This window comes from Netta rufina (assembly GCF_964035555.1).
Source record: "Netta rufina genome assembly, chromosome: 7".
Classification (NCBI taxonomy): Eukaryota; Metazoa; Chordata; class Aves; order Anseriformes; family Anatidae; genus Netta; species Netta rufina.
The window spans coordinates 15,386,234-15,401,447 of record NC_140130.1 but is presented as its reverse complement, the minus strand read 5'-3'; the positions used below and the strand labels follow the sequence as shown (position 1 = coordinate 15,401,447).

The 15,214-nt window shown below is 45.8% G+C and overlaps 1 protein-coding gene across 1 annotated transcript in view; it reads right to left on the bottom strand.

Moving 5' to 3' along the window:
• Window positions 1-1,515: 1,515 nt before the first annotated feature.
• The window catches only part of LOC311211441 (uncharacterized protein), a 29,634-nt gene continuing 15,935 nt past the window's right edge, over window positions 1,516-15,214 (bottom strand). The window contains exons 4-6 of the mRNA XM_084290174.1: window positions 5,478-5,685; window positions 4,130-4,350; window positions 1,516-2,627 (exon numbers count right to left, since the gene is read on the bottom strand). Coding sequence (XP_084146300.1) covers window positions 2,401-2,627; window positions 4,130-4,350; window positions 5,478-5,685 — 656 coding nt within the window. The 3' untranslated portion in view covers window positions 1,516-2,400. The remainder of the gene's footprint in view (window positions 2,628-4,129; window positions 4,351-5,477; window positions 5,686-15,214) is intronic.

Below are 15,214 nucleotides of genomic sequence, written 5' to 3'. Positions count from 1 at the left end.
CCGTGCCTCGGTTTACCTTTCCCCGAGTAACGCCCCTTGCCTTCCTCCTCACCTCCCAGCAGCGCGCACAACTTTCCAGCCTCCCCGTGTTTGGTTTATTCAAAGTCTATTTTTATTTGTGTTAATTATAAACCATCATCCCCCACCCTCTTTGGCCCTGCGAGCATCAGCCGGAGGCAGGCAGCTGGCAGCCGGGTTACGCAGGGGGATGAGATCTGGGGCTGGGGGCTGAGGTGCCCGGGCTGCCCTCGCCTGCACCCCGAGACCCGCGGCCGGGGGGCTTCGTCCCGGGTGGGTCGTGCCCGGTTCCCCCGGGCAGGGCGGCTCGCCTGGCTGCCCCTTTTACCCCGGGTTTCCACCCGGAGCCCGCTGCGGGGCCTGGGGCTCGGAAGCCGCTGAGGGGCGCAGGGCCCGGGCTGCAGCTGGGGGTGGCCGCGGGGCCGCGCCGTGCCGAGGGCTCCACCTGGCGGCAGCGCCGCGGCTGCGGGGAGGCGGCCGGGGCCCGGCCTCTGCCGGCTGGGGCTGGGGCTGGGACTGGGGGCCGGGGGCCGGGGGCTGGGGGCCGGGCACGGTCCTGCTGCTGCTGCTGAGGGAGGCGGGGGGACTCCTGCGGGTGGGAAGCGTGAGGAAAGGAGGGGCTGGGGCTGGGGGCACCTCTGCAGCCTGATCTGTGTCTGGGGGTGGTGTCCACTCCTTCTGCAAAGTGAAGCCTTTTTTTATTATTATTATTTTTATTTTTTTGAGTTAATTGTGATGCACATATTGCACTTGGATTTGGGTTCGAAGTACGCTCTTAAGATGACCATTCCTATGCACTGTGCCTTTGTCGACCTTGTAGAGCAGCCCTGGAGCTCACGAGCAGGTTTCTTTATGCAGGGAACTGAAGCAAGGCTGTGCTCCAGTGCTGCTCTGCTGCTGCCCAGGGATATTCAATCCACGGGACTCGTCCGGAACAAACCCCCCTGAGATCCCCTCAGCGTGAGAACCAGGTCTGCAGTGCCAAAAGTGCTGCTTCGTGTTCTTGCTCCCATTGCGTGGTCTACATAGCAGATGTAGATGCTGCTAGAGACTTTTAAAAGGCACTGAGTTGTCCATCAGGAAGGCAGAAATCTGCCTTTCAGACAGCACTGGGAATGGCAAGGCATGTTTTCCCTCGTTGCTCAGCTGCTCTTGAGCAGCCGGTTCGCCATGGTGGGCAGTATTCATGCCTCTGCCTTCCCAAGTGCGGTACCGGGAATGCAAACAACTGCCATCCCCGAGCTGGCTTTGTGCTCTGAACGTTTGTCCACTGGGAACCGAGAGCCAGATGTGCCTCTCATAGTTTCCAGGCAGCACTGATCCATCAGATGACAGTAGCTATTGAGCACTCCTATGGTGGCCCAGAGACACAAAGATGAAAGTCTGGCGCCTGTCAGCACCTCCCTTGCTGTTCCTGTGTCCCTTCAGTTTTCACTTGAGTCCCCTCACAAAAGCAAATGCCACAGAACACGATGTTGCAATGCTAATGGCCTTTATTTCTGAGAAAGAAAATCATGAGTTTTATGATGTTGAACTGCCAGACAGATTTGGGATCCCTTGAACTTTGTTGTCAAATTCCTTCCTGCACCCACTCCCACTGCCTATGTGGCTGTTCGGAGCCTCAGCTTGGAACCCACTTTCCTCTTCAGAAGCATTTTCCACAGCACCTCCAGGATGAATTTTACTAGGGAAGATGAAGAGGATTTGAGTGCCCTCTTGAACAAAGATTTTTTCATGAAAGAAAAAAACAATGATTATTTGATGAACAGTCAAAAGGAAATCACTGTAAATAGACTTGGAATCATTTCTTTAAGAGTGGCTTGTGTTGTATCCCAGCTGCTCTGCCTCTAAGCAGCCTCTTTACCCCCAACTCAGGGGCTCCACCAGTTGTAAAAGCAAGAATTAACTAGTGCCAGATTCAAGTCTCAAAATATAAACCATTTTAGATACGGAAAGCAAAAGGGGTGGGGGGAGGCTGATTCATAAGAAAACTTCTGAGCATTATTGTAGCATAAATAATATGGCATCTTTCACCTCAAATAGCCTAACACTTCATAAAGTGATATGAGCTTCACTCGTTGCTGAAATGCAGCTATTTCTGAAGTGGAACCTGATATCTTTTTTTTTTTTTTTTTTTTCCTTAAACCAGCAGAGCAATGTTTTAAGGTGGAGAGTGAAGGATACAATACACAATCAACTGTAAGTATAATCTAGGATGGTGTTGCGAAATGGGAAGATCAAGTAAAATGTACTTTTACTAATGACATGCATTCTAGTGTATCTTAAACTTACATCCTTAGTTTGCAATTGTAATACATTTGAAAGAGATTTAGGAAACTCAAGTAATGTTTTGTCTTCTTTCTTTCTTTTAGGAATGCTTTCTTACAACTCTTTGCCAGCAGATTCTCTGTTTCCTTTCCTCTCTTCATTTAATTTAATGTCCAAGTCTCGGAGCTGGCTGAGGAACCCTGTGTTTGGGCAGATGTTTCTGTGAGAACCCACTGTTTTCAGAGCATCCACGAGTGTCATGTTTTTGTGGATCATCAAAAAGGCAAGCACTAAGGATGCAGAGCGGCTTACCCCCATGGCACAATGCACGAACACTTTACCTGCAGAAAGAAGAGACACGAGGTGAGCAGGCTTTAGCATTTCTAAAGTGAAGGGAATACAGAGAGGACAAAAACTACAAGACATGAGTTGGCAAAGTAGCTGTGGTGTTCAGTGGGTACTCATTTTTTTGCAGATTGCCTAAGATTGTGCTATAGATCACAGCTGAAGTGGTATTTCGTACTGAGTATACGCATCTAGCTTAGGCCTTTCAGTAGTTAGCAAAGAGAAGAATACCATTTACACAGCTTATCTTGATGTTCAATAGCACTGGAAAGAATGGACATAAGCACTGAAGGTAGATACTGGAAATGGAGCATTATGAATGTTCTTCCCTGACCAAAGTTAGTGCATGATGGACTTTTTTTATGTAAGATTTCAAGAGCGCTGTGGAGAGGTGGAAGACTAAACACCCCCATACTGACATGTATTTCAAAAAGTTGTTGCGAAGTTATACATAGTTCAAGAGCCTCATGTTTGCATTATCCCTCTGCAGGCTGCATAGCTCCTGGGTGCTTTTTGGGCTGACAAAGCAGTGCGTGGGGGATCTGCTGGCCACTACCCTGCAGGAGAGGCCTCCAGTCCCATGAGGAGCTCTCACCATACAGGAGAGCAGGGCTGAGGAACCTAGGATGGCTTCTCTGCTCCCAAACCAGTTCTCATCCAAACTTTCTGGGTTCTCAGATATTTGTTCCCAGATTAAAATAGCCAAAATTTTCTGTGGAAGGAGACGCTTTCTGTGACAGAACTCATTAGTGTAACTTTTTGTGGAAAAAGGAACAGTTTTGGCAGAAAATTTTGGTCCAGCCCAGACTGTGATCATTGACAAGTCCCATAAACTCTGTAGGACAGTCTGCCTATAAAAACGGGCTTGTAATTTACTGTATCTCAGCAGCCCAGTGTGAGCTATAACTAGGGATTTAATAAAGCACTCCAGCGAAAGCAGCAAGATCTCACAGCCAGAGTCGGAGCAAGCTCTGGAACAAATGGAAATTATGATAACTAGGCCCTAATCCAAACTCTGCTGACAAAAATTCAGCAGGCTGCGGGTCAGGCTCGTAGTTTGCGACTTAGTTCATTAACTTGTGCTGCTTCTCTAGCTTAATAGACAGCCTGGACCAGGCTCCGGTTGTGTGAAGCACTTTGGCACGTGCAGCCTGTCAGCCAGTGCTCCCAGGTGCCAGCGGGGAGCAGGCACAGAGCTGCCTCGTGGTGCGGGGCATGAGCCTCCAGGCTGCAGCCCTGGCCGGGGTGCTGGGGGCACAGACACGGCAAGTAGGCCCTTGGACTTTGCCAGGAGGCAATTTCTGCAGGGTGGGCATGGGGCTGCCAGCCCTAGCTGGCAGCCACCTCATCGTGGCCACCTCCTCATGTGCTATGGAGCAGCAACCCCATCTCCTGTCCTGGCCACGCTCTGCGTGTGCTTTCGCAAGCCCTATTAGTACAATGGGAGGCCCCATTGGCTCGTGTTGAAGCTTCATCCCAAACCTTTCCTCTCTCTTACCTCCTGAAGTGTTTAAGGCTTTGCCTATGAAATTGGCAGCGTCGTAGAAGAAGATACTTAAATCAAAGGAAGGATCATCAAATGCTTCTACTCCGAAGTACTCTATTTGCAGATCTTTGTAATATCTGGCTCCCGTGTTGATACTGTATGGTCCATCTGCTGCATTAAGGATGTGAGTAATGTTGAGGCTTTGAAGAGTAGTTTTGCACCTCGCAGCCCACCTGTTGAAAGATGCGGAGGGTTCATTGGCAGCACGCCTAACATTCTGCTAAAATATCGTGGTTTAACGTTGGTGCCTACTCCCTCTAGGGAAGGATGCAGGAAATGCAGCTTGCTTACAGCACATGTGAAGAAGCACAGAGCAAATGAAAAATGTGGTGTGGTGGTATGGAGAGCAGCGTGAGTACAGGCTTGCCTGTGGGATACTGGTAGCTGAGCAAATACTTCCCAGCAGTTAGCCCCTGGGAACACTGCTTACTGTATAGAATGGTCAAGATTTTACTTCAAATACTTGTTTAATGAGATCTGCAGCTAATCTCTCACTTGTCGTGTGTGTGGGTGGCAAGGGCGAGAACCCTCCCAGATGCAGCACCTTGTTCCTGGTTTGGACACGAAGTGGCTCTGTCATGCTCACCAGCCAGGTTCTCCCCCTTTCCAGCCATAAACTAGGACTGAAGTTATTCCATAAAGCTGTGCTCCTTAACTGATGTATATATAAAGAGGAGGAGAAAGGGTTGGTAAACATGAGCTGTTGTTATGCCCATCTGATGATCTATGTAATTTGCGGTAATCTAAATAGAATGAAACAGCACTAAATAGAAGTAGTCACGAGTATGAGGTATTTACATGAAAATTCCTGCTTAATATTTTCAGTTTTACCGCCTTTGAAAAGAAGTTTGGATTTGGACTGCCAAAATCCTTACTGCAAATTTTATTTGGGTCCTTGTCCATCTGGCTCCTGATCCTGCTGCTCCTGTATTTGAGTAGAAGGCTACTGTGGCCTTGTCTGCTGCCTGAGAGCTCAGTTCCCGGGGTAGATAATGCTTCTCACAGTTGACACTAATTTGGGACGGGTTCTTTCTAGACTTCTGTCTAGAATACAAATAATTCTTACCCTGCCAAAGTCTGCTGTGGTTCACAGAATGCAGAAAAAACAACTCAGACTATAAATTACCCTTTTGTCTGTCGTGTTTTTCATGACATTCAAAGTCCTTGTGTTATCAGTTTTGGAAGCTTGTGTTGTAAAAACATTCCTGCAGACCCAACAGCTGGTCCCCAGTGCACCACATCCCTTCCTTCTCCTCCCAGGGACTGATAACAGCTTAATAATAGGACCATATGTTCTTACGCATCTCCCAGGTAAATGTTTGGCCAGACTTGGTCCACGTGATTATCCGACCCTCCTCTGAACCAAATCAGCCGCTGGAGGTCTGCTAGCGCTGGTGTTTCATAGGAATCTGGGCTCCCTGCACTGCTGGTTGGGGAAGAGTCATCTCTGGTGTGAGGCATCTTGCTCCTCTCTTGCACACACTCGGTTTGTCTCAGAGACAGCTTTTCTGAAATGAATTAAGAGGAAATTTTCATACAGAAATAATATTCCCTAGGAAGCAGTCCTGTTCATTACCCTCCAAATAGCATTACATTATTATAACTGGTGTGTGCAGTAGGGCCTGCAGGTGTTGCTGAAAGCATCCAGAGAGCAGGATTGACTCTGTGGTATGACTCTACAGCATGTAATTCATCCCCTGAGAAGGCTGCAGCATAAGACGATATGATTTAATTTCTTGTCAAGTAACGCTGTTGAAAAAGAACGTCCTGTGCCACCCGAACACAACATTGACTGAAACTCATAGGTGCAGGTATTATTGCTGTTACTGTAGCTCTGATGAGTGTAATACAGGAAAGCTCCAGCACTTTGTGTTGGAGAGTGTTTGTGCACACTTGCTTCTTGCTACTTAAAACTGGAAGTTTTTGAAAGAATGAATCATTGGACTGACTTAAACTCACAAGGCTTCTAGGGCCAGGGTGGAAATCTTAGGATGTGTATATAAGACATATTCATATGGTGTATAAATATGTATATTTATATATACATAAATATATATATATAAATACATGTATAATGTATTTATATATATATATATAAATACATGTATAAATACATAAAATGTATGTGTGTAGAGTTATTCTTTCATTTATATGGATGTATTTATATACATACATGCAGATCTACATGCACACATACAGTTATGTATGTATGTGTGCATATAGGTAGAAACAGAGAGAATTTTAACTAGTTTTCTGTATATCTCAGGTGAATGTCCCTGAACACTCATCTATACCAGTATACTTATGTCTGTCTGTCTCAGTCTCTCTTCTGGGAGCTGTTCCACTTTGTATAAATAAGGCGATAGCTATTTTGTCTCCAGAGAGAGGCTGTGTCTCTCATCTGAAAGGTAGGGCATTTACCTGGGATGTGAGGAAAAAGAGCATATAAATTTTGGAAAATTATGAGGCTGAAAGTTCTGGCTTTGTTGCCATTAAGAATCCCAACTAGGACTGTTTTGCTCCCTTACAGAGCCTGCAGTAGATCCTGTGCCCCTTTTACAACATTGTTTGCTGTTTTAGACCCAGGAGGCTCAGTCCAGCCCGAAGCGGAACTCTATCAAGAGCAAGAGTTCAAAGGCATCCAAGGAGGCCCTTCTCTGAGACTTTAGGAGCATTCCCCTGCCAGGATCTCATTATCTGGAATTGCTGTTCTCGCCTCCAGAGAACATTGATGAGCTTTGTTTGGTTGCTTGTTGGTATTAAAGCCATTATCAATGTGGGAGCCACATGAGAACTTGTTCCCAAAGTGAGGTGGGTGGCCTGTGTTTATTTTGCGAAAGGTTATGTGTCCAGAATAGATCTTTGGAAGTCATCTAGTCTGTCCCCTGCCCCACAGCAGCAGCAGCTAGATGGATGCTGTTCCAAAAGCCCAACAACAACTTTGTCTGAACAGGCAAGTGTGTTATTTTAAACAGCGTAGGCTGATGAGAGGCATAAGCAGAAAGCAAAAGAGGATATCTTGTTGCTTATGGAAAAAAAGTAGTTCAGATGATGCAAGGCATATTATTGATCACACCACATATATTCCCATGACCTCAGACTAAATTTGTTTTCCCCACTCCCCTCTCCCTCCTCCTCCCCACAAATGTTAAGAGCAGCTACAGCTTTTTGTACATTCCAATAAAAAGGAAGTCTCCCTGGGGTAACTACTTAATAAGCAAAATATGAAAAGCACAGTAAAAATGGTGGGGGAGATGGAAAAAAGTTAACTGGTTTTTACCTTTAATGATGAAGGAAAAGAACTACATATGAGTAACTCAGGGAAGTAAAGAAGGAATAGGGAAAAAAAGCCTACAAATTTTTCAGGGCATATAACACCAAGAGCTTTAGTAAAGGAATATGTTGTGTGCTCCCAGCACAGATTAGCATGAAGAATAGCACAGAAAAAGATAATGTGCATTGCCTTACATGTTACACTGCCTTGCAGAAGTCATGCCCTGTGCTTGAGAGCTACTGCCAGCATTGTTGTGATCTCTTTGTATTTTCACTGATACAGAACATTAAGCTGGAGCAGTAGGAGGAAATCAAGAGGTCCTACATCTGGAGATTCAGAAGACCATGGACTAATTTCCAAGGAGCATGTATGACTCTCAGACGCTGCAGATGTTAAAAAGCTGAAGTTGTGGAGGTAAGCAGATGGCTCCTAAACTTTCATTTGTCATAGCTCCCCATTGCTTTAAGCTCCTGTTTAATCTGTCAGGTTGTTACGGTAATGGAGATGATTTGCAGGGAGAGGGGAAGAGGTGGCATCGCTAGGCCTCTTGTTCAAGACCTGACTTTGGGGAGATTCTCTTGGCCTGCTAGAACTGAGATCTCTTGGTGATGGTGAAACTTAACAGGCGTCTCCAGCCGTTGCAGCCAGCAAGGTGCTTTGCAACAGAGTTCCCTTTCATTCAGCAATCCTCTTCCCAAAAAGCGCGTCAGCGTTACTTGCTTCCAGTGACTAATAGCAGACAAGTGAGCTCCTCATCTCAACGTGCAGCACAGCTCCTCCCAGCCATGCCGCTCCGCTCTGCTCCGTGCTGGCCTTGAAATTGAATGACTCCGCGGGGCCTTCAGGATAAGCTTGGAAATAACTATATCAGATGATTGGACTAATGAGGAAGGTAATATGAAATTTTTAATTGAAGACCAGGGATTTTGCTGAGGGTTTTCTCCCCACCCCCTTCTACTTCAAGATACTGCAAAGTTAGCAGAAGTGCTGCCACTGATCACGTTACTCTACGCACTTCCCCCTCTGGGTGGCTCGCAGAAGCTGCTCTAGCTGGAAACAGTGACTGCAGGATGGCACAATCCTTTGTATCAGGAAGAAAAATCAGTCTTACAAGGTCACTAGCACTTTCTGCAGAGACCTAGTCCATGCAAGCTAGGGAGCATTGTACTTCTTCCCTCCCTTCCCTTTTTCTTCTTCCCACTGTACTAGAAAAAATTGCCATTTTCTATGCAAGATAATTTTTTTTTCTGGCAAAGAAAAAAAATGCACAGCCCCCACTGACTAGAATTGTCCAAAGCATTTAACAGATTTGTGTTGGACTTGCAGATTCCAGTCTTATAAAACTAAGCAAATTCCTGGGGGGGGGGGGGAAGAGGAAATATTCCAGTATTGAAGGGGTTAAAATAGTTCATTTTCATGTTTCAAGAAAAAAAAAAGTCCAATTCCATTTTTTCTATTAAGAATTATTTTTTGTTTTGGAGTTTTAATTTATCATTGCATAAAATCTTTTAAAGTATGAAAACAAGATGAAGTGGCTTGTTCCTGGTTGAGAAAAACACATTTTGTGCAACTAAACATTCACACAGACTAATTGAGCAGCCTTCACGTTCACTTCTGTGATGGGGAAGGCCTGCTGCCATTTTGCCATGGTTGCTTCCACGTCTCCTAAAGCCAGAACTGAGCTGCAGAGAGGCTGAACATCTCTCTGAAGTCCCAAGAGGAGCCCGTGGCAGGGCAGCAGCTGAGCCCCAGGCCCTGCCCTAACCACCTTCACGTTATCTTTCCTCTGTCTCTTGTGCTAGCATTTCTCAGCTGTCCTGGCTCTGCCTGTGGCAGTGATGACAGCCTGGATGGGGACAGGTGTCTTTCAGTAACAAGGTCTTACATTAGGTGGTTGGTAGCTTCTGGCACTGCAGAGCACTGGCTTTGGGTGGACATTTGGTTACCACAATAGCACAAGCACTAGATAACAGTAACATGACACAGAAGGCTCCAGCAGCCAAATATCCTAAACTCCCTGAAACAAAAACCAACAGACGAAATGGTGCAAAATACTAGAGAACGAGATCAGAATATAATTTGCATGAAAAACAAACAAAAAAGGCATGATGATACATTTTTAAATTGTTCTCTACCCTGTTTTTTCTTCTCTTTTTCTCTGACCAGGCATCCCTACACACATCTTTTACACTCCTTGTGCTTTTCTCTCAGGTAGTGCTTAACACTATGGCTCTTTGTCCTCCTGATGGAAAAATCCAGATGGAAAGAAGCGTGGTTCACAGGGAAATGATCGTGTAAGTTGAATTAATCTTTCAGATACTGTAATGTGAAACCTGATCTTCTTTTTTGTTAAGAAGACCCAATCTGTGTCTCCACATTTTGGCCAGAATCCGATGCTAAGAGAACCCAGGAGTCTCCTGAGGTAGAGCTGAAAGCCTCATGCACAGAAACAGGCGCATTTAAAAGCAATAGCAGAGTTAAAACAGCCAGATGGGAACCTAGCAGGCAACTGAGGGGGGAAACTCTCTGTTTTCCTTGCAAGCCTACAGGGGCTTGTTTGCAGGAATTAGAATCTCTCACCAGCAGTTCGCTGCAGCTCTAATACCAAGTGGTATTGAAAATGAGAAGCAGGTTACGGCTGATGGTTTAAATGAGGAACCTATGGGAATTTTGAAATGAGATCCTGGACTCGTCTCAGTATAGACCGCGCACATGGCAGAGCAATATTGCTTTCTTGGCTGACTGCATCATATATTATGGCCTTTTATTTTGCCCACGTTCAAACAGCGGGGAGCAGCAGAAGTTCATTGCTCCTGCTTGCTCCTTAAACCCTGATCTGCCTCACCAGAGGCAGTGCCCCTGCCTCGTGGAAAGCAGAATCAGTCCCTCAGCCCCCGTGCGGGTATGTGTTCAATGCAGCACTGTATTAATGCCATTTCCATTATTCTGGAGTGAAGAGAAAAGCAGAATGTACAATTAAAGCTCTGTTGGCTTTTTTTTTTTTTTTTTTTTTTTTTTTTTAAGAGAATTTACTGCTCGGGAAAGATGCCAGATTGAGGGCTCTGGCAAATGCAGCCCTCGCTTTAAGCATTGCACTGGGGAGGAGTGGGGCGCAGCCCTGCCAGCCACCCGGTGCTGCAGGTGTCTCCAGCCCTGCGCTGCAGCAGCGCTTTGCTGGCTGGGGAGAACCCGAGCTCTAACACCTCTTCCCCACCCCATCTCTGCCCAACGCCTCCATTCACGCCTGGCGTCTGTGGTGGGGCCCAGTGGCTCCTCCAAAGCGGGCTGGAAGAGACCAGCTTTTGCTCGCGAGGCGCCAGAGCTGGGCTGAGGGGCAACTGATCTGCACATGTTGTCCCAAGACCGTATCTTTCCATGGGGAGAGAACCTCGGTGGTGCCCCCAGCCCCGTCCTGCCTCCCCCAGCCCTCCCCTGTCAGAGCCAGCAGCCCTGGAGGTGGCAGCTCCTCGTGCCCAGGCTTGTGCTGCAGCAAGGGATGGAGAAATGGGGCGTCCTCGCTGCTTGCAGTGACAGGCCCTGGCTGTGGCAGGAGGGCAGCTTTGACAGCTGCAGCTTCCACATTCAAAGGAGAAACAACGAAAAAAAAAAAAAAAAAAAGCATTACCTTAGCAGCTGGCATCTGTGAGCTATTCAGTACGCCATCCCCAGCAAGACAGCGCTGCCCTCCACAGGCTCCTACCATAATTTCCGACTCAGCTGTAGATACCTGTCAAGCCTAGGGTGATGCTCTCCCCTTTGGCTCTCTTCTGGGGCACTCCTGTCCAGGGCACAAATGCTAGGATATAGATTTAAAAAACAAAAAAAGGAAAACCACATCCTACTGTTTCTCTCGACACATCTTGACCTGATTCTTGCTTCTCCCTGAATTAAAATAGCTGTAGTTTTAAGTCCCACCGCCAGCAGTCATAACTGTGCTGTAGCCGGGAGAGCAGCAGCCCGCCATGCAGATAACTGTTTCTAATAGTGGAAACTTCGCCCTCATCTTATGTAAGGCCAGGAGTGGAGCAAAGCGGCTGCGGCTTGTGACGTGCTCGGGCTAAAAGCTTCCTGGGGCAGCCCGTGCCCCAAGGGCAGAGGAGCTCCAGCCAAAGCAAGAAAAGCAGAGTGACCTTGATATTGATAACAGCTCAGTGAGCACTGCCAGCCCCACGCTGAGGTGTCATCGGTGTCACAGGCTGTCCATAGGTGAAAGTTACGGGCACAGTGTGCGCCCATCTGACACAAATGATGTTGAACACACCAGATTCTGAGAGGGGGAAGGAAAAAAAGCCTGGCAAGCTTCAGGAAAGACAAACAAGGATGTTAATATATTGCTATTAAAACAGGCTCTGAAGCAGTTGCCCTTCTGCAGGCGGTATAGATTTGTATGACTGTGGATTAAAGATTTTTTTTTTCTCCTCGATTTACTCCTCAAATGATTTTTGTCTGACTGCTGCTGTCAATACAAAATTGACGACGCTGTCAAGCTTGCAAGATTTCAGAGTATTTGAAGGCACGAGTGAAGGTTTTTGATATTCCTCAGTCACTTGGCACTGGTATCTTTGAGCTGCCTGTCTCTCCCTACATTTCTAATGTCAGCAGCAAAGTGCTTTCCCTTGCCTTCCTTGCCTTGCCTGAAAGGGTACATATGAGAAAGGCATCTTTTTATAAAGTTGACAAAGCTGTGCAAACTCTTTGCAGTAGAATAAAGAGCAAAGAGACTTCAAAACTCCACACTTGAAGATCTATTTTGGCACTTACATTTTTTTCAGGGAAATTGTAGAGTTCTTGAGGGATGCTCTCAGCTTTGTTGGGGTGAAGTTGAACATCTTTCCTTCAGATTTTTAATTGCTGACTTTAAACGGATGATTTGTTTTTTGATTAAGCGATGCCCAACGGATCTGCCCCATGCCCAAGACATGATGTTGATGTTGATGCCCCCTGAGTCTTGCAGTGTCGGGCAGGGCAGGGGCAAAGGTGGTTATGCTCCAGCAAGTTTGGGGAGTTGCTTGTGCTTTTTCCCACCTATATTTCATCAGGTTTTATGCCGTTGTTTTTGCAATGCTGGTTCTTGGTGATGCTTCGCATGGGCTGTAGGTCAATGCCACAGCTGGTAGGGTGGGGAGGGAGGGTGAGCCCCAGCAAAGTGCAGCCCCGTGGCTCCCAAGGGACCAAGCACAAGTAGCCAGGAGGGGAGCAGCCTTGCTGGAGGTTGTCCTTGCCGGAGGCGATTTGTAATAGATGCTTTGGGAAAAGGCTGCAAATTTCAGTCCATTTTCCCAAAGCAAATCCCAGTGCCTCCAGCACCGCCCTGGGAAGGCTGTCCTCTGCCTGAGAAAGTCGCTGTGAGCAGGAATATGTTAAGGATTGTGAGCTCCTCAGGTACAGTGGTAATGGGAGCCATCCCTGCGCTATAAATAGCATTAACATCCTTTCTCTCTGGTGCCTGGCATCCAAAGCAGACATTTTTGCTGGTGCTAGTGAAAAAGAACAAAGCTTTGAAATACTCTTATTTATGTGCTCTTTGCAGGCTGGAATTTTGTGAGTAGCTTTTCTTACTGACTCTGAATTTTGAGTTCATTTTAAGGTGAAATATTGGATTTTTTGTTTAGGATTTTTTTCATTTTTTATTACCATATGTTATTTTCATATCTTTAGTAAAACTGTGTGAGAAGAGCTATCGTGAAAAGAGACAGGGGATCAAGACTAGCTATTTACAAGGGACTTCTGCGTGACTGAAGGAAAAGCCAATTTAACAAACAAACAAACAAACAAACAAAAAACAACCCACAGGAACCATAATTTAATCTTATATGCTTTCTTAACAAAATATTGAAAGTGGTTTATTTTAGAATTAAGAAAATCACATAAGGTGTTTTGGCATGATTTGTGGTGTTTACATTGGGAGATCAGAAAGAAATAATTGTTGCAGTAGAAGGAAAATCCTTGCATGCCTATTAGACAAGGAAACAAAGATGTCTTTTGTCAAGGAACTCCAAAGACCCAGGAGCAAAACTGGCAAAGGGGACTTCTCTTCAAAATACTGATTGTATTTTCTATAAAGTCCTGTTATAAAACTGCAAAGCCTCATGTGCCATGCAACTCCCCTTTGTTTTCTGGGCAGTGAAGAAGCAGCAGGCCTACAAAGCAGACATTTTGCTGTGGGATAACCACAGGAACACTGCTACTAGATCAGCCGGTAGAGCTGGAGGAGTTAGGTAAGCCTTCAAATATACAAGGGCTATGTTTTTTTTTTTCACTTATGCTAACTACTGTAATAACACACTACCTTTAGTGACAACCTTTGCCTTAGACCAGTACAGCAGCACTGCTGCGATTGAAACACTGTTTTTCTTTCATTTTGCCAGAAGATGGCAGAAGAAAGCAATCTTGGATGTTTTAAAGTAGTGTATTTATGGCTTTTAGAGAGAGCGGTTACTGTTGTACAAGAAAATGCTGTGGTTGGATGGGAGAAAAATGTGAAAGGTACTCGATTAATTAAATTGGTATCGACCTGAGCAAATACATCAAACGATCTACACTGTATCCTTTCCTATGCAGGTTTTCTGTATGAGAAAAGCATGTAACAGTGTTCAATTTTGCCTAGGCACAGTGCAGTTTGGCCTGGATTTGCTCCAGTGGCAAAATCTGTTGTAACAAATCAGGCTCCAAAGATAAAGAAACCTTGCAGAAGTTGTTGGGCATCAGTGCGAGTTAACAGGCCGTTACTCCTCAGGGAGTTATTTCCTAATGACAGCCCAGCACAGACCCTGGGGCCACCACTCCCCACCAGGTGCCCCCACAGCCCAGGCGCCCACAATTGCTGTGTCTCATAACCAACTGGAAACGTTAGATGGAGCCTGCTGCTGACTTGAGTTTAGTTCACGTCAGAATTGGGCGTCAAGATAATTTATCAGTGGCATTTGTGGTTCATCCAACTGTTGTCGACGGAAGGAAGACACAGACGCTCAATATGAGTGAACAATGAACTTCAACTTTAATGGATAGCTCAGTCGCCTTTTATCTAGTTTGAACATAATCAACTCATACATATTGCAAAAACTAAGCTCAGGATTGGCTAACATTTCCCGCTCTTTTCAGGTAGTTCCTCCTTCTTTTAGCCACCGTCCCGCCTTAGGGACTGTCCCCATCGCTCAAGGGCATCGTGTCCTTGAGCCTGATTGGCTCTCAGCCAGCTGTGTACGTGCCAGACTCATGTGAGTTGAGTACGGTACTTCACTAGCCCATTGCCTCTTAACTGCCCAACATCCACGTGTCCTATTTCACTTAACCATTCCTCCACAATTCCCCCGTTTTTATTTTGCGCTACAAATACCTTCTCTGTGAGTTGCTCTAGTTTCTTAGTTAGGCAGTTAAAGATTATACGTGCAGCAACTATAATCAATATAATTATAAGTAGAAAGCGAAGTCCCTCTTTAACTAACAAAACCCATCCACCCATGTTCCCAAAAACAGATTTAAGCCAACCTTCAAACCAACTATCTTGTACTACAATTTTTTGTGTATGATCCCTTAACCATTTCAACTGGTCGTGAATTGACTAACCATGGTCAGAAAGATAAAAGCAACACATTCCTTCTACATCTTCACACCCATGTCCCTGAGCCAGCAGTAAGAAATCAATAGCGGCCCTATTTTGCAATACAGCATGTCTTAGACTCTCCGTATCTTGTGACATTTCAGAAAGAACTTGTGTTGTTACATTTGATTGTTTAACAGCCCAACAAGCAAGCTTATTAATG